The 21,667-nt window shown below is 37.2% G+C and overlaps 2 protein-coding genes across 7 annotated transcripts in view; one reads left to right on the top strand and one right to left on the bottom strand.

Annotated features, from left to right (window-relative positions):
• The window catches only part of RALGPS2 (Ral GEF with PH domain and SH3 binding motif 2), a 186,807-nt gene that overhangs the window by 39,150 nt on the left and 125,990 nt on the right, over positions 1-21,667 (bottom strand). The window lies entirely within an intron of this gene.
• On the top strand, positions 797-20,358 carry ANGPTL1 (angiopoietin like 1). The gene is made up of 5 exons (XM_026101047.2): positions 797-1,177; positions 7,040-7,897; positions 13,446-13,639; positions 15,927-16,197; positions 17,105-20,358. Exons 2-5 carry the CDS (start codon positions 7,072-7,074, stop codon positions 17,290-17,292), a joined length of 1,479 nt encoding a protein of 492 aa, XP_025956832.2. The 5' UTR covers positions 797-1,177; positions 7,040-7,071; the 3' UTR covers positions 17,293-20,358.

Below are 21,667 nucleotides of genomic sequence, written 5' to 3'. Positions count from 1 at the left end.
AGAACTTTTAAAAAAAGTACCTTTTTTCTTTTAGCTAAGACAAGACCGTTTTTGTAGACAGCTGTTCTCTAAAATGCATTATTTCATGCATTTTTATAAAATCTAAAACAATGTTAAGACTACAACAGTGATTCTTCCAAGTGTAATTGGTATCTCCTTTGCAAAAAAAGAAAAAAAAGAGGGATCAATGGAAACAAAATGGATGTGCTTAAGGACTGGCTCAATATGACAGAGCTACAAGCAGTATTCTGCATTTCCTCCAAGGTGTAATCTGTGCCTTTTGCTACTTTTAACGCTAATCAGATGTTACTGAATATTCTGATACCTTCCCAAAACCATCACATGCAGTTTTAATGTTTTCCACATGTATCAGGGGCTTTGTGAGTCGAACAACTGGAACTGTTTCTTATTAAGTGAGCGTCAAGAATTGAACGCGACGTTCGGCTGAACAGTCGTCGAGCCTGTAAATGGCTCATTTTTCCTGTTGTATCCCGTCAGGCTGCCCCTTTTATTCCCGGCAATACAAATCGAGATTTATCAGCTTGAAAGAATCTTTCTTCTAAATGAAGCCTGGTACTGTAATAACTTGAAAGGCATTTTTAGGCACCATAGTAAAAATGTTTGATTTGTAATTGCCTGCTGAACTCGGGCACAGCCTGTAGCCATCTGGTACCCTCCCTCCGCGGGGCAAACAATCCCCCCTTGTTCACAGCCGCGCGGCCTCCCTACCCCCTCCGCGGCTGGTGGTACAGAGAGGAAATCCGAAGGAGGGGTTTCGTGGGCTCGCAGTGACATCATCGGGGGCTGAACGCCCAAGTGCTGTGTGTTTGCTTAAAAAAAAGCCGTCCAAGTGTGATGTATATGGAATCTGGGTCAGCTGGAGCTGGTTAGTGCACTTCTGCCCGACAGAGTTGAATGCTGCAGTCTCCTCTCTGGAATAAAATATGCTGCCACATTAACTGCTTTGTAAAAATGATGTAGTTAGCTTGCTTATTGCATGGAGAAGCCCAATTCCTCAATGCAGCTTGGATCTAACAGAGAAAGACAAAAGCAGTTTTCAACTACAGCTGCAGATTAACAGCCCACAACATCGGCTGGCATAAGAGGAAAAGGCAAGCTGGTCTCTGGATTTGCCACCTACTACAGGAGCAAAACAGCTGCAAGATTTTTTTTCTTGGTAAGTTTTAAAGCTATTCTTACTTGCAAGTTTCATTTTGAACCATTTGCAAAATCTACATCCATCTATCATCTGCATACATCTGCGAGCAGACCCATCTCTCAGCCTAACAACTATCTGACAGCTAAAATATAAAACTTACTCTTGTGGCATTTGGTAGACCCTGGGCACTTGGAAAGAATTAAAGAGGACTTGCATAAGCACAGAAACTAACTCATCTCACTTGTAAAGATGAACAAGTTTTAGTTGTTTAGCTGTAAAACTTGTGCAGATTTTGTGCTATATACAGTTACAGAAAATTCATACTGCCAGACTCTTTGCTAAGCGCATTATTTGAGTATTGTGAACAGAAAGTGAAAATCTGATCCCACCACAAAGCAAAAGCCAAAATTCCTCTTGACTTCAGGGAAGCCAGGATTTTACTCAATATCAGAGCATAGCCCTAACATTTTCTAGTTCTAGTAATGGATCTCACTAAAACCACTCTAAAAAATCCCAACTAAATCAATGCACACCTCTAGGTAGTAGTTAGTCGCTGTATAACATTATTTTTTATAGGGACTTCTAAGATAAAAATCTTCAAAAGTAGTTGTAGTAGTAGAGCTGTACAACCAAAAAAATCTGTAATCACACATTGGTTCAGAAAATTCAGTTCGTATCACAGGCAATTGTGCAGTGAAAAGCCAAAGAAGTTATTGACACAGACACTAACCCCTTCCTTCAGCAATTTGGGGAAGGATGGAGAAGTTAACTGTACCTTATTTAGGAACAAACTGCTGCTAAATTAGAGTCATAAAGATGAACTTTAAAAGAATGAGCATTCATAGTCGAATTTTTGGTTAAAGTGGTTTACAAGCCAAACAATTGATGCGTTTCATAAACATGAAATGCAGCATACAAAGCAACAGTGTGCTAAGTGGAAAATAAAGTTTTTGTTACAGTTCTTTGGGGGCAGGAGGGAGGGGGAAGGATGCAGTTGCGAGCCAAAGCTTAAAAACCAGAAAGCTTTTTAAAAACACAAAAAACAAAAGTACAGAGAGAAAAACCCCCAAAGTTAAAACAATTTTCTACTGTTTGCCTTTCTTCATCCTGTCTTTGAAATGAAAATACAGTAAATAATCCAAAACAAAGAATAAAAGTTACATATTTGTATTAACAAACTCAGAAATGTCTGGCACAATAAAAGAGAATGAAAGGGTGATGCTAAAAAGTGTTACAGAAAGCAAGCTTAATTAAAATTTAGTAGCTATGGAACAAAAAACCCTGAAGCAGTCTTGACAAACAGAAAAATGGATCCTTTCCAAGTTCTTAAGCCTTTTTTTTTTTCTTTAACTATCCTTTTGTGCTTCTCTCCACATTAAAGGGAATAATCTAAATAAACAGAAAGAAAGAACATTTGAAATTTTGTGTGCTTTGGACACCAGGCTCCACTCATTCATCATTATCCAAGCTTTTGCTTAGCACTACTTAGAACAATTCCTAAATCTTTCACAAAAGAAAACAGCTGAGTCAATAACTTTAAAGCAAAAGAAAAAAAGTGTCTGTGCAAGAATTTAACTCCCTCCTTCGCTGTCTTCTAACTTGAGCTCAAACTTTGAAATGATAATTTTAAATAAACAATGGACTATTGCTGTTATGTTGGTGCCACAAGAACAATCTGTAGCATGATGGAAAAACATTTCATTTAAATTTTACATGAATTTCAGTCGCAGCATGGAAATCGTGCATTTTTCAACTTTCATTATTGCTTTCACTATTATTTTACAAGTTTTAATTTGTTGTTCATAACATACTCTATTAATTTGGTCCTTGAAATTTATACTCCGATGAATGAAACAAACTTCTTACAGCAAACATTGCCAAATGCTTAATGTCTTCAATAGCTGCCTGACAGCGGATTCTGCAGCACCTGAATAACACATTTCTAAACACGAAATGCCCCAGTCTATTGTACCCACTTGCTAAAATTTTGCAAATAAATATAATGGGTCCCAAAAAATTAAAAGAATCCTCCAGCTTCCAACAAGCCCTAAGCATTGCATAATAACAACTCCACAAAATATCTGGAAGTGTTAAGACATTTTACTGTATTTTCAGAACATCCAGTATGACCAGCTTTACAACCCTCTTCTGCAGAGAGAATTTCTAAGAGTATCAGTTTAAGAGTGACACATTTTCAACAACTCCTTCAAACGCACTTGAAGATTTTTAGATTTCATTTTCTAAAACGAATCAGATTCCTGTTAATATCAGCAAAGTAGAATTCCGTGGCTCAGTACATTATACATCTGACCAAGAAAACCAGATCTGTATTACTCCTGGTTTCTAGTTAATACAAATTTAAGTAATCTTGTTATTTTACCAAAAGCAGAGCAACTTGCTGGAAAAAGGCTTGTTTATATAGGGCAAAGTAATTTACAGAAGTACACAGACACTGTATCATCAGAACTCCATGTGAACATTTCTCCCATACTAGGACCGTTTCCCCACTCCAGCAAAACTTCTGATGTTATGGACACCATTTTAAGCTAAAAAACGGAAAAAGACTATATTCATTCCAGGCAGAGATGGCGGAATTTATTGGATAATTTTGTGGATTTTACTTGCTTAGACAAACTTTAAGAGAAAATGAAAATCTGCATAACAGCAGTAACACAGCAGATGACCTGATACCATGTTCATGAATGCCATGGAAGCATCTTTATGCTCAGTGGTATTTATTTTTGTTTAAAAAAAACTGGCCATTTCTCTTCCTGTTGCATGCATTTAGAAATGCAGGCTTATGTAAGAGGGCACTGTTAGTATTTATCATTTGACCATACTCCTTTAATAAACATTCTGGATAAAGATACATACTGAGACCACGCATTGAGATCCAAGACGACCAGAAAGAAGCGGTCTTTGTCAGCTCAGAAAGAACAGATTTTCTAGTCTGTGCTGTGGGGCTCCAAGTTCTACACCTTGACCCGAGAGTCACAGCATTTCAACAAGGAACAAATAGTTTTCTGTTTAGATAGTTAAAATATGCCACACTTTTTTTTGGATAATACATCCCATGCTATAATAGTTTCTCAGTGAAAGTTATGAGCAAAGTAAAGTTTTAATATTTTAAGTTGAATTTTGTTCCTTATTACCAATTAAACAACACTTTTTAAAGTAGCAACACAGTGTAATTTTGGAAATAGATTTTTTTTTTTTGCATGAGGATCAGTCTGAAAAGAAACAAGAAAAAAGGAAAAGAAGGAATGATATTAAGCTTAAAATGGTATTGAAGCCCTACCCACGACTTTGCACATTTTTAACGTAATGATTGTGCGGTTTATTGTGCTGACATGAATAGTTCTAGATTTTCTTCTGCAGATGCAATAAGACATCAGCATGCCAGAATATGTGTCATACCACCTCTTCACAAATACGAGGGACAAAACTGAGGAACAAAGAAACACGGCAGAACCTAGTGACAGTGTAGGCTAATTTCAAAAATATGACAGCTCACACAAAGTTAAATATTGCATTTTAAAGTAACAGTATCTGCAGTCACTTTCTCTTGCTTATTTGTCAAGGCCCACATTTAGGTACTTCACCAGTACCACCGCAAGCAACTCTAAGCTTGCATGATGGCTTTAGACTGTGGCTCTGTCTAAAGTGATCCCTGAGCCTCAGCCACTTTATCCCATAGCAGTTACAGCCCTTATTAACACACAAGCATAAATATTCAAAATGAACATATATAATTCATTCAAAGAAATGTGGAAAGCAGACTGCAGCAGAACAGCTGATCAGACAGAGAGCTGCATTGCAACATACCTTTTGTTGAAAGACTCATTTTAGTTTTTGTGTGTTTCAGGAAAAAAATGTGCTATTTTCTTCCCCCCAGCCATTCCATATTTAAACACCAGTACCAGATCTCTAGTAATAACTACCAGAGATTTGTAGGTTATTCCCGTAGGTTATTTTGGGGATACTGAGGAGCCATTATCCACTGTGAAAGCAGAAACACTAGAATACTGGACGTTCGCTACGGTTTCATCCTTAATGTGTCATGAAGTCACCTTCTCTGCATCTGAGAACACTGCATGTAAAATACTGAAAAATAATTTAGAGGACATGAAGAAGTTTTGAAGTCCAGACAATTAGTTCAGCTCCTCTTTGTCAAATTCAGAACCACACACAGCCTTATTTCCCTTTTCTTTAAACCATGATTCATGTGAAAACGTAATGAACTTCCAACTGAGCAGTGGTCAAGTGATATTTTAAAATGTTTGAAATAACCAAAGAAAATTATGCAATTAGTTCCACCAAAAATGATGCTCATCTGTTTTTCATAAAAAGTGTACCTTTAGCAGTCAAATATTAAAAAAACTCCTAAACAAGTTGTTTTCAAAAAAAATATTTACTAATATTTACCAGTACCAGCTCATACACCAAAATAGTTATTACATACTAACAATAAAATACACAGAAATAAGTATTTAAATATAAATATATATTCTCAAACTTGCGTACTCTATTTATGCAGAATAAGAAATAATTTTCAGTAGGTGTTAAGAGCAAATACCTTTTCTTCCTCTCAGAAGCAGAACTTGTAATAGGACTGCCAGCAAAACAAGTTGTTTTTTAGACAACTGTAGGACACTTGAGCAGGGCTCCTAGACAGAGCTGCTGACTGCACGCAGAGCATGCTTTGAAGGTGGTAACCACTGCACCTAGTCAAGTCAAAGACTGAAGATTCGAAACCTTTACTCTGAAGTGGAGTAGATATCATTCGCAGCAATAACATTAAAGCTATTAACAGAAGGGAGGAGAGTAGTGACCTGACACAAAAGTCACCTCAGCCCATCACCTGTAAAGCCGAGCGCGAAGGCAGCAGAACCAGACCGCCTCTCCTTCTGGGTAGCTGCTTCAGGATTGCCACAGACACTTAAATTGGAATTTGGCAGGACAGCATGAACATTGGGAACTTTTTCTAGTCTTATTTGATTTCTCTTGGGAACCATACAGAGGCCTCTATACAAGGCCTGGTACAACTGCTAACAGTAGACTGGAAAGCCAGGTCAAGGGCTGATGTAAGAAAGAGGAGAGTGATCTGCTTACAAAGCATCAGGCAAATATAACATGGAAAATGAGGTTTTTGACTTGAATACTGCCACTGTTACATACTGTAACTATGTTAGGCTAATCTAACACTAATGCCAAAAACAGGTTAAATATGTATTTCATGTTTTAAGTCTACTGTATGTGTGCATGTACATATAGTAAACTTGAAAGTATGTGTGTACATAGGTGAATAGATGTGTATACAGTACGTACATTTTATATACATATGCCCATATATAAACCCCCCAAAGGAGCAGAAATGCCAGTTTAATCCAAATTACTAACACTAATTTTTATAATTTGTATTTAAAAAAAAAAAAAAAAAGACTGTATCAGCCACCTCTTTCTACTTTCATTCCATGAAGATATTCTGCAAGAACTATGTTTTATAACCTCATGCTTCAGTTGCATTGATTACAGATCTAAGCAGTCAAATTTATAACGGAAACATAATATACAACCTGAAAAGGAATGTTGCTTCTGAAAGCGTATTCATTACAAATTCTCTAATATAGCCAATACATAAATTTTTTAGGGCTTGCTGCTCAAAATAGAAAGCTACTCTCTGAAATGCTATCTAATGGAATCTACCTCCACATCACAGATTCCAAAGAGCTGTCTACACATATATAGCATGGCAAACCCCATCAGATCAGGCAGTTTAGTCTTAGTTGCAGCTCAAATGCAAATAAGTGCTTTCCTCCAGAATAGTGCTTGATATAATGGATCTGAAATTAATTATTTTATCTTCTATCTGTTCAATAGTCTCTTCTGAAAGTCATCATATTTGCTTGAAAATGAAGATATTCAAATGGACTTTGGGTGTACTACTGTTCCTCCTGTTGTCTATCGGACGTTGTACAGAACGCTCTAAGCTTAATAAAACATCCCAGCGGAGGCACCCTCGTTCAGCAGACAGTGGAGAGGAAGGAACGAAATGTGGTTACACATTCTTGGTCCCAGAACAAAAAATTACAGGGCCAATTTGTGTGAACACCAATGGACCGGGTACTGATAACAGAAAAGACGAGGTCACAAGAATGGACATAGAAAACTTGAAGGATGTGCTGTCCAAGCAAAAGCGGGAGATTGATATACTGCAATTGGTGGTGGATGTGGATGGAAACATTGTGAATGAAGTAAAATTACTAAGGAAAGAAAGCCGTAATATGAACTCTCGGGTCACCCAACTCTATATGCAACTCCTGCATGAGATAATCAGAAAGCGTGATAACTCACTTGAGCTTTCCCAACTGGAAAACAAAGTCCTTAACATTACAACAGAAATGCTGAAGATGGCTACAAAATACAAGGAGCTTGAAGTAAAGTATGCCGCGCTAACTGATCTTGTAAATAATCAGTCTGTGACTATCTCTCTGTTGGAAGAGCAGTGCTTGAGAATCTTCTCCCGACAGGACACCCATGGGTCTCCACCTCTTGTTCAAGTGGTGCCGCAGCACATTCCCAACAGTCAACCATATCCTCCCGTTCTTTTGGGAGGCAATGAGATACAGCGAGACCCAGGTTATCCTAGAGACAGAGATGTAAGACCACCACCTGATCCAGCTACTTCTCCTACAAAAAGTCCTTTCAGAGTTCCACCACTAGCTTTAATTAATGAAGGTGAGTTACCTATCATTACTTATCTAACCTGAGATTTCTCTATTTCAGAGAAAAACTGTCTTGACTATGCAACTAGAATGAAGAATGAAAGTACCTGGCACAGCTAGCCCTTTCCCCTGTGATTTTCTTCCCCTACTCCCTCAAAGAAAGCATTAGGTTTAAGTTTCCCAAATAGTCTAGTTCTTAAGCTATTGTTGCATAGGAGGAATTTGAGGAAATAGCTGATGCTCAAAAAATTCAACCTGAAGAATTTAACTTTCATTCACACTTTTTTTTTTTTTTTTTGCATAATATAACTTCAACAGCTGAGTTGGAGTTATGGGAATAAAAATTCAGTTTTAGCATATGCTTTCAAGTATTTACCACTGTTTCTTTGAAGATGCCTATTAGCTATATGTTACAGTATTTGGCTACAGTGAATGTAAGAGAAGCTAATTCATATTAAATAATTTTCAAATAGTTGCCCATGACAGCTACACATGTACATCTGCCAGAAGTAATTCATGTTACAAGAATTGTAATCTTACTCTAAGCTGTTTTAAAATAGAGATCTAAATCCACCAACACAATGATGCAAGGAGGGTTTTTTGTTTTTGTTTTGTTTGGTTTGGTTGAAATACTCGAGAGCAAAGTTTGAATGGGTAATTCAGTAATGGCTGATCCAATTAGATGCACCCAACTTTGAAAATTTAAAATGAGTAACTATATTCTCAGTAATTTGATATCGGCAGGGGAAGTGAGTTAAATTACTACCATAAATATTATGAAAACACATTCAGAAGACAGTATCACATTCTCACAAGTTGCACTTTTCAGGTCATCGCATAGATTCACTTAGTGCTAGAAATAAAACTAGTGATGAGGAGAAAATTATTTTCTTTCCAAGTTAAACTCCCTGATAGAATCCCTGAATGCTATCATGATTCTCAATCATATGACATATGACAGAATAACTTTTTTTGAATCCTTAGATTTATCATATTTTTCTCATACTCATACTTTTCAAGTAATGACCTCTGCTCTTGCTTTTGTTAGATTACATAGCAAAAGCCTTTTATTTTTTAAATTGCCTTTAGTCACAGTTGGAAAGTTATCTTGCTTCCTGAGATGAAGACACACATTTGCGACTGTTCTACAACATCACAAGCAACTAGTTGCTGCTGTAAAGAGCAATTATTTTTATTCAGGATCTGCAAAAAATTCAGGCACAAACCCAACTAAAATGCCAGATGTCATGAGAATTTAAATCACACATCATGATACAAAGGAAATTGCTAAAAATAAAAGCATTACGTTAACGTCTGATCAGACAGCAAAAGTATAATTCTAAAAAAACAGTGATTTCCTGTTTCCCAGGAAACCCATTCTTCAGAGTTTTTTTAAAATGTGTTCTCTCTTCGGATATGCTTGTACATACAGTGAAGCAACAGCACTAAATATTTTCCTCTAAAAGTACCCATCACAGTTTTCACTCCTCCTTCCCACCCATTAAAGTACAGATTTTTCATCCATATTTGCAAGGGAACAAAAAGGAATCTCAGGCAATTTTTAATATTTATAAGGGAAGTTGAATATTGTTAAGTCCTGAGTTGGAAATTTAAGAAGTGTTTCTTGCAGTGTCTTGGGAAAACAAGGTTTGAGAGTTACTGCAGCTGGCAGAGCATCAATCATTAAAAACAAACACAATTTATCATAAATTGCAAGACAATACCTAGTTATTCTCTCTGAGGTTTGAAATTAAGATAAACATGTTTAATGGAGTACAGAAGCAAAATGGTCTATGCTATTGAAAAATGAACTTTCCAGTTAAAAGATGACGACTATAGATAATTTATAGAGATGCCAAATAAGATGAATGAAAATTCAAACTGTCATAATCAAGTCTTTGACAGTCCTGTTTCTAACAGGGACTGAACAAACAACTGGATCAACAATTCAGGGTATTTCTCCTACCGTTTTCGAAGAAATTTTACCTTACAAATAGTTGCACACACCAGAAGTTTACAAAAGGGTCAACATGCATCTTAGAAGTGTGCATTGGGAGTAAAAATCAAAATATAGGGGGAGCAGAAGGATGAGGTCTTGTTTCAGGAAAAGGTACTCTAAAAGTTGAGGAAAGTGTTCCTGTGAATGGGAAAATCATAATTTTCCTAGTTATCTTAATCACTGGAATAATAGCTAAGGTACCAAAATTAGTGCCACTATATTGTAAAATACAACTGCAGGTAAAAAGGGCTACTTGAAAGTTCCACACTCTGCTGCTAACACAGTTCCACTATGTATTTTTTTAATGCCCAGTTTTATTTTGGAGTTTTCCTTTACTGCCGCCCCCAAAATCTTCTCTAGGAAGCTTAAAGTCAACAAGCCTAGTTTCTATACCATCTGCCTAAGATAATCTTTGGCATCTTAAATTAGAATTCAGTCATTATTTTATTAAACTTCCAACTTCAAATATTTCATTACTTTTCCTCTCTACCATCTAGTTTATGGTAAAATATGTGTACCAAATCATTATAGGTATAAAGATATTAGAAGTGAAATAGTAGCAGTTAGGTCATCTTCTCAAAGAGCCCAAACTCCCAACTCATTAAAAACCCAAACCAAAAAGCCAGTTTTGTCTCGAATCTTCGTGTCCAGACTGTTATAAAAGATTAGATAGGCATTTGAGATACCTGTTCCTTGCGTATTTAACCAAGTTTTAACATCAGACCATGCTCAGCTTACTTCCTTAGATTAAAAAAAAGAATTCTTAAAGCAGTTATAAATTTGGTCCAGAAACACCAGTGAAAATGAGTAATTCTGAAAAAGACTCAAAGCTAAATAGCCACCAGCATTAATACTGTTGTTCTTGTGATTACAACAGCATTAACTCAACTAACTGAGCAGAATTAAGTGCTGGGGTGGGGGACAGACCATGTTAGAGAATACACAACTGCATTTCTGTATCACTTTCTCAATCTTCATAAGGGTCACTAGAAGTGGGCTTACACAGCATCTCCCAGCTCACTTCATGTGCTATTTCACATGCCTGCAGCGTACCGCCGCATGCGCTTACCTTGTGTACACTGCCTAAACATGGGCTGAGAACCATCTAGCAGACCCTCGCAGCTTGGAAATCCAGGACATAAAAGCCATGCTTTCTGATAATATTGCATTTAGGTACTACTCACTCAGCAGCTACACAAAGATCACATATCTAATTACATTTTAAACAGGAAAATTACACAGCTTTCTTTTTTTTTTTCTTTTGTTAGCCAAAGAGTGTCCACTCAGACCAACAGTGTGGGGAATCTTTCACAAGTGTCAGCATTTCCCATGAACAAGAATTAAAAGTGGATTAGTTCTTACACCATGAACTTAAAACAATTACATGCAGCAAAGAATTTGCTTTTCAAAAAAGATTTAAGACTACAGAATAAGGAAATCGAACAAATCCCAACTTGTGTTAAGCACAGACAAATCTGAGCATCAAAAAGCAGACAAGTTGCATCCTGTGACCTTAATGCCAGCTGAATTTTAGAAGTGATCAAAATCTGTTATATAAACAGACTAGTACAATTCTGTCTGCCCCAAAGGCCACTTAAAAATCACTCCAACATCTGCTTGGGTGTCTCGTGGAAAAGCAAGTCTGCAATTCCTCCTCCAGAGAAAATCAATATGAAATAATATATAGCAGATCTATTCAGCTAATACTAATATTCAACCAATGTTACAAAAAATATTGTCTATTGTCTATTTTCACTCCTAATGCCATTATTGCTTTACAATAATACTTCTGTTTAGTTACACAGCATCCAGATGTACTTCAGGTAGTACATGAAAAGGGAACGAGACAGAACTAAGCCCAGGGAGTTACATATTCACTGTATAAGCTCTGCAACATGGACATTCTGCATGGAAGTTTTAATTATGAACAAAAGAAAAAGCACTCAAACCAAAACTACCATATTACTTTCTTATTATTCTATGCTTGCTTGCACTGTAAAAGTGACAAAAACATCATTGAATATTGACAGTATAACATGCAGCAGCGCTTACAAGTGCAAGGCTGAGTGTCTGCAGCCTTCATGGGGAGCACCGTCACAGCCAGTTCCTATAATCATCCTCGTTATGTATGCAAGCTATTTTCATTCTAATATGAGATCTTTTTAGGATTTCCTGTTAATTAGATTTATGCAACTGGCATCTACTACCTCAAATCCTAGAAAGAGAGATCAATTTGCTTTTCTCATTGAACCCAAATCTGTAATGAGGGTCACTTTCACTTGATCTCCACTTTAATTAAAGAACAATCATACCTGTCATTATGCTTCCTTGCACACTAGCTTCTCTTGTGACCAATAGAGTTTTCTGCATGCTCTCAAGCAGGTTTGAGAAAAATCAGCCTTCAAATATGTTAAACAGTAGGTAATTATTTTCAGATTTAGCAAGTTTGTATTTTCAAATATATTTAGGGCATCCACCACTAACAAGCCACCAGAACACACCCTGCTCTTCATTACTAAATAACTGATCTCTAATCAACTGCTTAAAAATCAACAGAAGTAGTGATAGCTGGCATAAAATCTGTCCTAAAAGGTAGAAAAAAAATCAAAAATTTGAAAGGCAGACAAAGCAAAGCAAAGATTTTAGAGGTATTTAAGCTGCAGGCTTCATACAGAGTGACTAGATGCTCTTCTGTAAATAGTAAGACAATCTGCAAAGCCAGTAGTCATATGGTCTGAAATAGCACTTTCAAGCAGTGCTGTCAGCAGCAACAGCATTATTACAGAATTGTAACCCTTAAAGGGAGGAAACGAGCCCTACGAGCTGCTCAAAAAAACCTTCTCCACTGCTGACCTTTTTTCACTCGTAGCCATCCACACATCACACAAGGACAGCATACGAAACTTGTAACGATTCCTGTCTACAGTTAACAGGCTGACCCGGGAAATGGGAAAGTACCTCAAGGCAAAGAAGTTATGCAGCATAAAAATATCCTATTTCACTATGTTCCATATCTGTAGACTTTGACAGTAAATATTTCCTACAGAAACTCTCCATCTAAAACTGTGCATGTATTCAGATGTGTGGCGGTCTGGTTTGGGGGTTATTTTTTTTTTTTAATTTCATTTTAAGCTTCAATCAATTTCAAAAGGATGCACTAGGGCAATGAAGCAAAATTACATTAAACCTTTGTTAAAGTGGTACAGAAGAAAAATAGATAATGAAAATCGCAATGCACTTCTTGAACATCAAAAGTCAGGGCATGCATCTTTGACAGTATATAAAGTTAAAACTTTGGTGTTGATAAGTGAAGTGTATTATCTGTCTAGCAAACTGCTGTTTTTGCAAAAAAATATACAGGGTATGGATATATTTTTAATGTATATGTACACAATTAATCTAAGACAATAACATTTTACATTGTTTTCTATGGCAGTTTTAACCTTAATTATTATTGGCTTTCCATTGCCTCCAAGTCTTTCACTGACACACAAAATATTCTTCAACAATTTGTGCACTGCTTAGCCAAGCTTGAAAGCTTACAGTACCTCTTTTCAAAAAGGTCCATTCAAAGACTGTCAACAAGCCAAAGAAGCTGGGTACGGCAACAGTGGGATTTATATGATCAAACCTGAAAACAGCAACGAACCGATGCAGTTATGGTGTGAGAACAGCCTGGACCCTGGAGGATGGGCAGTTATTCAGAAGAGAACAGATGGATCTGTCAACTTTTTCAGAAATTGGGACAGTTACAAGGTAAATTTTGGAATCCAGAAAAGCAGCAGCTTAATTTTGGTGGGGCAGTAATTAAACCATCTAGTGCAATCAAGAGGGTGCTAACATTTCCAATGCAGTTCTTTGCAAATATTGTACTGAATGGTAACTACAGAAGCGTTGGAAATAAAGGGTTAGTTGCTTCAGTTAGACAATTGAAATGAATCATACAGAACAAAAAGATGTCATCAGCAAGAACAGCCATCCCTCAGAGGCAAACATGTTTCAGTGGGAATGCCATATTTCACTCAAATGCATTACTTTGCATTAACTAACTTCTAACTAACTCTGAAATATTCTGTATTTGTAATGCACAACACGACTGTGGAGAGATGTTATTCTAGATACTGGGAAGTCATTTATTACAAAGACCTAACCAAACACATGATTTCTATTAAGACACTGAGAGCTACAGTACAGTACTTGAAAAAGCTGAATTGTCTCCCCTATGAATAAGTAGTCTCAGCCAGTGGAATTATTCATTGAAGCACATTAACTGTTTTGCAGGATCAGGGCCTCAACTTAAGAATGTTCTTAATAATGAATTAAAGGAAGTCATCTCCACCTTTAGAAGTAACTTCGAGATCTCCTGAAGATACAGGGCTGTAAAAAGAAACACTCCTGTGTATGTATCCCAAGCTCAGCTCCGCTTTGTAGAGCTTAACTCTGGAGTCCAAATTTCAGTGGGACTACTCATGTGCTCAAAGTTATGTGTATGTTTAACTTGCTTGCAGGCCCTTAGAGACATTTTGGATCACAAAACTAGCAGGCATAATGTCTAAGGCAGCAACTGCATGCTGCTTTGGAATAATTACACGCTAGGCAGGAAATGTGGAAAAAAAAATCAGTGGTTTTCTTTTTATATAATAACCATGCTTTGACTTTACACATACAAGACACATTTTTTCCCTCTGATACTGTGATCACTTTAAATGGATCCACAGTTACAGTGTGCTTTGGAACAGGAGAGCTGAGCTACATTTAACTCCAATCGGTAATCTACCAATACCACCGTATGTACAAAGGCAACGACAAAAAGATTACTACAAGGATTTTCACTTTTACATTCTTGGAATTTAATCATTTAAAGGTTATCCTTAGTAACTTAAAATCTTTACACCTTTTTTTTTGTAGTACAAACTCACTTAATGTGATAAGGTAGTTAAGGAGCTCAGTTATTGCCTTACTTCAGGTACCTAAGGGTGCACTTTTGAGAGCGACTTCAGCAAAGGGAAGACTGCCTCACCAACAAAAGGGGTGCCTGTGCCTTGCTCCCTTGCCCACGTTTCTGCTTCTTTGCCGATCTGTGCGGCTGCCCAGCTACAGCATTGATGCAAGGGAAGCACTGCAAACATGGCCAGGAGCCAGGAGCAAAGCAGCGCTACCATTTTTGGCAGCAGCACAATCCTAGATCAGCTTATGCCAGTCGTGAAATTGCAACTTGAGTTAGGAGCCTAGAAAATTTATTTACTGGAGAGAGGGAGAGAGACTTCCCCACAAAGGAATTGAATGCAGGAAGTTAAGTGTAGGTCCTACATAATCAATGGCCAGAGAAAGGAGGGTAGGAAGACCTCGGAAACTATGAAGCCTAACAGATACCACTTACAGTAGGTGATGTAAACACCTACTTTGGCTGTAGTTCCAAACAAACAGTGGTTTTTCTCAGGGACAAGAGACAGTAGGCATAAAACATCACTTCACAGTTACCATACTGGCAGTCCACAATTCAACAGGAAAAATGCCTTTAGATTTCACTTCTAACAAATCCAGTGAAGGCTACAGACAAATTACCTGATTAAATCTATAGTAAAAACAACAACATTTGGTATACAAAAGGCAACAAAAAGCTATTCAGTTTGAACACAGATATTGTTAATCTATAAATATCTTTTCCACCCTAAACCATACCGCCTTATCTTTCATTATTTTTCCGTGGTACACTAAAGGGGAACTGTAAGAATGTATGAATATTGTTTCAGCTGCCCTTTTCTCTCTACTTTAAAAAGGAGAGGCCATCACAGAAAACAGACAGCTATTCTTGCTGCCTTTACTGATTTTGGTAGGACTTTATACTGCGAGCAGTCCAACTGCGTAAATGGCTAAGAGCAGCAGAATAAAAGCACTTAAATGCATGGATTGAGCAGTCATTCAGAAGCTTAAAAGACTGCCAGTACCCAAGCTCCCTTGGTTTATAATACTCCTGCTGACAAGTGCTTTGACAAACAAGAAAGACTCAGCTAATGTCACATTCTTATCTTCTTTTGCACAGAAAGGATTTGGAAACATTGATGGAGAGTACTGGCTGGGACTAGAAAATATTTACATGCTTACCAATCAGGATAATTACAGGCTACTGATTGAACTGGAAGACTGGAGCAATAAGAAAGTCTATGCAGAATACAGCAGCTTCCGCCTGGAGCCCGAGAGTGAGTTCTACAGGCTGCGCCTAGGCACCTACCAGGGCAACGCAGGCGACTCCATGATATGGCACAACGGAAAGCAATTCACAACACTGGACAGAGACAGGGATATGTACACAGGTAAGGAAACTGTTAGGTAGCAGATACCCATGGTGATACCACCTTTAACAAAAGGATACAATACACAAACGATGAAAATTCTGATAAAACAGTTCTACAGAAAGATGCTTCAAACAGATAGTGATAAAAATCTCATTGACAACACCCCCTTCAAGGTCCTGCACAGCTCAGAAATACAAATTCTATTACCTTCATTGCAGGCACACTTGAGTAAACTTTATATTTAGTTAAATTACATCCTTATCACTTGCATGCGATTCTTTGCGGTCAGAGCACCTCTCCAGGTGATGTCTCCGAGAGCAGTGCTGTGGCCACATAACAGTAGTCACCACTGACCAAATTTTCTGAACAGCAGGAAAGGAAATCCAGTTGTGTGCAGGTTTAGTTATGCACCAATACTTGAAAAAAAGGGCAGATCCCTTCCTTTGTTTCCTTCTCTGTATTAAGGGACACATCATCTAAAAGGGATATTCTGACCCCAAAACAGCTGTAATTACTAAGCTTTTGTCTTTGCAGAACTGTGGCCCCGAGTGCTACTTGGGACTGTGTCAAAAGACCTAACTTCCACTGCAGTATTTCTGAACAGTACATAATTTAAGTTCCTTGAATGCCGGCTCATGGACAAGCACTGCTGGTAGTCTGAGAAGAGTTCACCTGCCTACTTTCCAGTTGTCACATTAAATCTGTAGTAAAAAGGGAACACTAGGCACACTGTGTTAACAGTCTCCCCTACAGGCAGTGATCACTACAGAATATATAATTTAGGCAAAAGCAGCAACTGACAGGAACACAACGGGATCCAAAGTGCTTCAAACTTCCCTCTGAGAATAACAGAACATGAAAGAGTTATCCTGCATCACTTCTCCCCTTAAATGCTGAAGTTTACCTATTTCTTTCTGCTCCACAGGAAACTGTGCCCACTTCCACAAAGGTGGCTGGTGGTACAATGCGTGTGCGCACTCTAACCTTAACGGAGTGTGGTACAGAGGCGGCCACTACAGGAGCAAGTACCAGGACGGGATTTTTTGGGCTGAGTACCGGGGAGGTTCCTACTCCTTGAAAGCAGTTCAAATGATGATCAGACCTATAGACTGAGGAGAAAAATCCCACAGTGCTCAAATGATCAAATATAAACTTCAAGTGCTCAAGTTCCAGAAAAAATAAAATATTACACTTAAATCATTGTTTTGCACAATCTGCCTCTGCAAAATGCAGGTCTACAATTGTTTGTCTTTTCCTTCTTGCTGTGTTCCCCCCCCCCTCCCTTTTTTAAACCCTTTTCTACTGTAAGAGATGGTATTTTTAAAACATACAGATTCGAGTAACTCACAGAAGCGGGTGTTTGCATTTGCAATGCATATGCATCTTTGTTCTAGGCCAACATGCATTACATACACAGTCATTAAAGCTGGTAAAGAAATTACAGATACAACAAGCTATAAGCTTTTTCATTTAGAAAGATGATACTTTTCCAGGTCAACTCAACCCTCAAATATAGATATGTGAAATGATACTGTCTTGCTTTAATGTGAAAATTGATTAGTTATTTAACAATTTATTTTAAAATTGTTGGTATTACTTTCAATGAAAATCTCACATTACATTACTGTTTAAGATTTACTCCAAAAAGCTAGACAAGAAATTGAAGACATTCTAGCTTTCCCAGCAGAGAGATATTTTGCAACAAGCAATTATTTCAAAATGAAGTAGTGAATTAAATACAAAATACAGAATTTCTTAATGGTGTAGAGAATTCCTTAAGATCTGCATAGCCTACCTTCTGTGGAACACTTAGGTACAACATTCCTAACATAAGAAAAGATAACTGTAGGAAATGGTTGATAAACTCTAGAAGAGCAAGTTGCTCAGTGCTTATTTCTCTACTTCTTACCTTTGTATTCAAAACATACAGCATAACATGCTATTTAAGCAAAAATATTTCTTGATGCATAGAACTCGGATGGCAAAAAAAAAGTCCTGATAAGATCATGACCTACCGTTTAGAGATTCCGCCCCCCCCCCCCCCGCCACTCCAGATTAGGAGTGATGAAATCTGAACAAGTGTTCAGACACTCATTTAAAAGACCAAATCTCTAAATATTTATAAAATGAACTTTTCCTCCAACACAGCTTTATGACAGAGTAAAATGTGCAGATTAGAAGTTAGCTCTGAGTGTATTTTTCCTGTCACCCCAAACTTGGGCTGCTCTCATGACATACATGTTGCCTTTCTCCTACAAATTTAATCCTTATAACTATCTTATCTACAAGTTAAAAAAAAAAAATCCCCAACCTTCCAAAATTAATATCAATTTAAAAAAGTAAAATATAGCACAAACAGACAAAATTAAAACAATGAAAATCAATTTTTATGAGAAACACTACAGATCATATATACATCTGAACTTAATCCATTTCCCTCTCATCAATTAGGATTTCTAAAAAAACTAGTGTGGTTTGGCATCATAACAGTTGTCACACAGGTTTCCTTTTTCAAAGGCACGTGTATACAACTGATATTCTCTAGATTAAATTTTTGACCTTCTGGATATCTGTTTTCTACAGGAATTACCATGTAATTTAAGAAATTACAAAGTAAATTTCCAACTTTTAAGTAATGACATATAGGATACTGCATTAAAACAAGATACTTTATAAACTGAAACAACAAAATGTTCACTTTAAGCACCAGAGTCTCTGAAACTAATTCTTTCTTCCTAGTTTATAAAATTATTTAATAGTTGTACTTAGTCATACATCTTAATCTTTTATTCTGATATTACAAGAAAATTAAACACACCATTTTGAACTGCAGCAAATATATTTGTTTGACACGTCATGCGCTCCATCAGGATTTTATGGAACTTTGGTCCCATTTAACCTAAGAAACCCTAATAGCTAATCAAAAGAAGAGTCAAATGTCACACTTAAATGAACCAATACTGATAGTCATGAAAAGCATTGTTTCTAATTTAAGACTGAAAACAACATTTTGGCTTCAAAACACCTTCTTTGGACTAGATAAAGCTTCGTTGATAATATAAGGCTGCAAAGGTTGTACTTAAATCTCTGGTCGATGAGATCACAGGCAACACATTTCAGCATTCAGGGGGTGGAGGGGGAAAATGCAGAATTTGACCCAGCATATTCCATTCCCAGAGCCCAAGAATTTTAACTGAAATAAAAGATTAAGATTACAACACTGAAGTTATTCTTCATCTGGACAACCTAGAGCCTATTTTTTCTATGGCAGTGGGATAAAAGAGCAGTTCAGGTACATTTAAAAGCTGAAAAATATCCTCTGAAGCATTCCTTCAAGAAACATTTTTGACAGCTTTAGTTTTTTCAACCTACAGACTTCCTCTCCTTGGAAGAAAACTTACTTTTCCACAAAAATCTACCTTCTGCTACAAAAACAATATTTTATTCAGACAGTCAGTAAAAAACACATTTTCTATAAACCCCAAACAAGTGAAATTAGCTTCCACTCAGCCTTTAAAATAAGTTTTATGTATGTGACATCTAAAACAGGTATTCTCTCCCAGCTTAAGGTTGCAGGATAAAATTATCTAACCCTTATTGCAAGCCCAGGCTGCACAAATGCTGGGTTCTGGAAGGAAAGAACCTACTTTAAGCTGCCAGTTCATGATTATGAGAAGGGACAGAGTAGCACTTCTTGTTGAGGCTGGTCCACACAACATATGATAATTTATTTTCAAATGCTTATATTCTTCCTAATTTTAACCTTCGGGTTGAGTTTTCTAATGACTTCAGAAATTCAGAGTTTTGTCTCATGCATTTCTGAAAAGTTTTTCAGAAGAGGCTGTAGCATCCCCCAAACTTCTTGCCCTTGAAATTCAGAAGCAGTCTGTGTGTCAGGCTATAGCTTTCACCAATCCTGTGCTATCAATCCATATTTAACCAAAATTCCCTTGAAAAAGGTTAATCTGTACTAAGATCTGAAACACAGTTTGCACAAATATTTCCAAAGTCTACTTGCAAGCATTATCACTGAAGGTAGCTGAATATTCAACAGATGAATGTTTTAATAACCTGTCTTTAGCATTCCCATTTTTGTATACAACTCCTGAAAGACAGATGTAAGAAACTGTATGTCATAAGACAGTACTCCTTCGTCAAAGTAAAGATCTTACTTCGAGAGATATGGCTCAATTGTTTCATTGTGCAATCTCAAATTTGTCAGAGTCTCATTATAAGATGCTCTTTCAGAATTTTTTTTTTTTTTTTTTTTTTATCCTGTGACAAAACATAATTCACATATATATTTTCCATTTCCTTTGGCTACTTTAGTTGGCCAGGTGATGCAACGCTAATGACTTGCCCAGATCAGCTGATGTGGGCCTAAGGCTGAACATCTGCATTGGTGTCACCCAGCTCTTAGCATGCATATTTAAGTTATGAGTCCATACTGGTGATGCGCTTCTCTTCTTTGCCTTTCTGTAACTTTGGAATTGCATCGCTCTCTTCTTGCCGTAAGGAACTGAAATAACCTATGGGTATTTTTCCCTACTTAAATGTGGAAGGACATCTTTATCTTACCCACAGTGAAGGAGCTGTAGTAAATAGTAAAACAATCAGTAGTTCAGTGGCTCAGAGTTCATTTCCACAGCAAAGACTATAGAAAAAAGCATTTCGGCGTTATCTTATAGCCCTAAGATGATCAAGGGGAACTCTCCATACTCATGTTAGATATTGGATTGCATGATGCAAGTCTAGTCACCTCTGAAGGGTAAACACTCCTCCTGGAAATCACAGCTGAAATTCCTTTATACGCATGCTCTCTCTACAACCTTCCAAGCAAGGTCCATCATGAGCAGTGCCAGCACTGCCCTGGAGGGCCTTCGCAATGGCAAATGTTACTCTGTGGAAGGCTCAATTGGCCACACTCGTCTATGAGGAATTTAGGATAAGGGTAACTTCAGGTTCTCTGCATCACCACTGCAGAGAGGTCCCCCCACCTCTGTCTCTTTTCCGTGAAAGGAAGTGGACCTCAAGGTGAAAATCTCGTCCCCAGCACATGCTTTCAGAAAATTCTCAGGCAGCAAACTTGCAAGGAGCAGCACCATTCCTATAGATGACTCCAATACTAGATGTAACAGCAGAAAAAACCTCTACAACTGGAAAGTTTCAAAAACGAAGTAAAATAAGTAACTTAAGTAGCTTCTGTTCCATATTGTTCTTTCACTAGAAGCAATTCCTTGGAAGGACATTTTAGAAATATTCTTGCGAATCTACTCAAGTCTAACTGGAGATTAAAGCTTTGGTCAAATGAGAAAAGTTTGACTCAATGGCCAATCTGCTAAGATAGATCCAGATTTTGCATGACTAAGAGTAAAATAACGTTGGTTTTGCCGTGTATTTAAACTCTATAAAATTAATTTTAGGGGGACTGCAGTAGTTGGCATTCGTTGCTCCTTTGGAAAATAAAATAAATAAATAAAAAGACTTG

The sequence above is a fragment of the Dromaius novaehollandiae genome, chromosome 8 (genome assembly GCF_036370855.1).
Source record: "Dromaius novaehollandiae isolate bDroNov1 chromosome 8, bDroNov1.hap1, whole genome shotgun sequence".
In the NCBI taxonomy this organism is placed as follows: Eukaryota; Metazoa; Chordata; class Aves; order Casuariiformes; family Dromaiidae; genus Dromaius; species Dromaius novaehollandiae.
Note: the sequence above shows the minus strand (reverse complement) of the source record. Positions and strands in the feature narration are given on the sequence as shown.

Excerpts from the sequence above, each read along its gene's own strand:
- ANGPTL1 (XM_026101047.2), top strand. The coding sequence starts at position 7,072 with ATGAAGATATTCAAATGGACTTTGGGTGTACTACTGTTCCTCCTGTTG. Across the intron at positions 7,898-13,445 it reads ACTAGCTTTAATTAATGAAG|GTCCATTCAAAGACTGTCAA; the intron begins GTGAGTTACCTA and ends CTTTTCAAAAAG. Across the intron at positions 16,198-17,104 it reads AGACAGGGATATGTACACAG|GAAACTGTGCCCACTTCCAC; the intron begins GTAAGGAAACTG and ends TCTGCTCCACAG.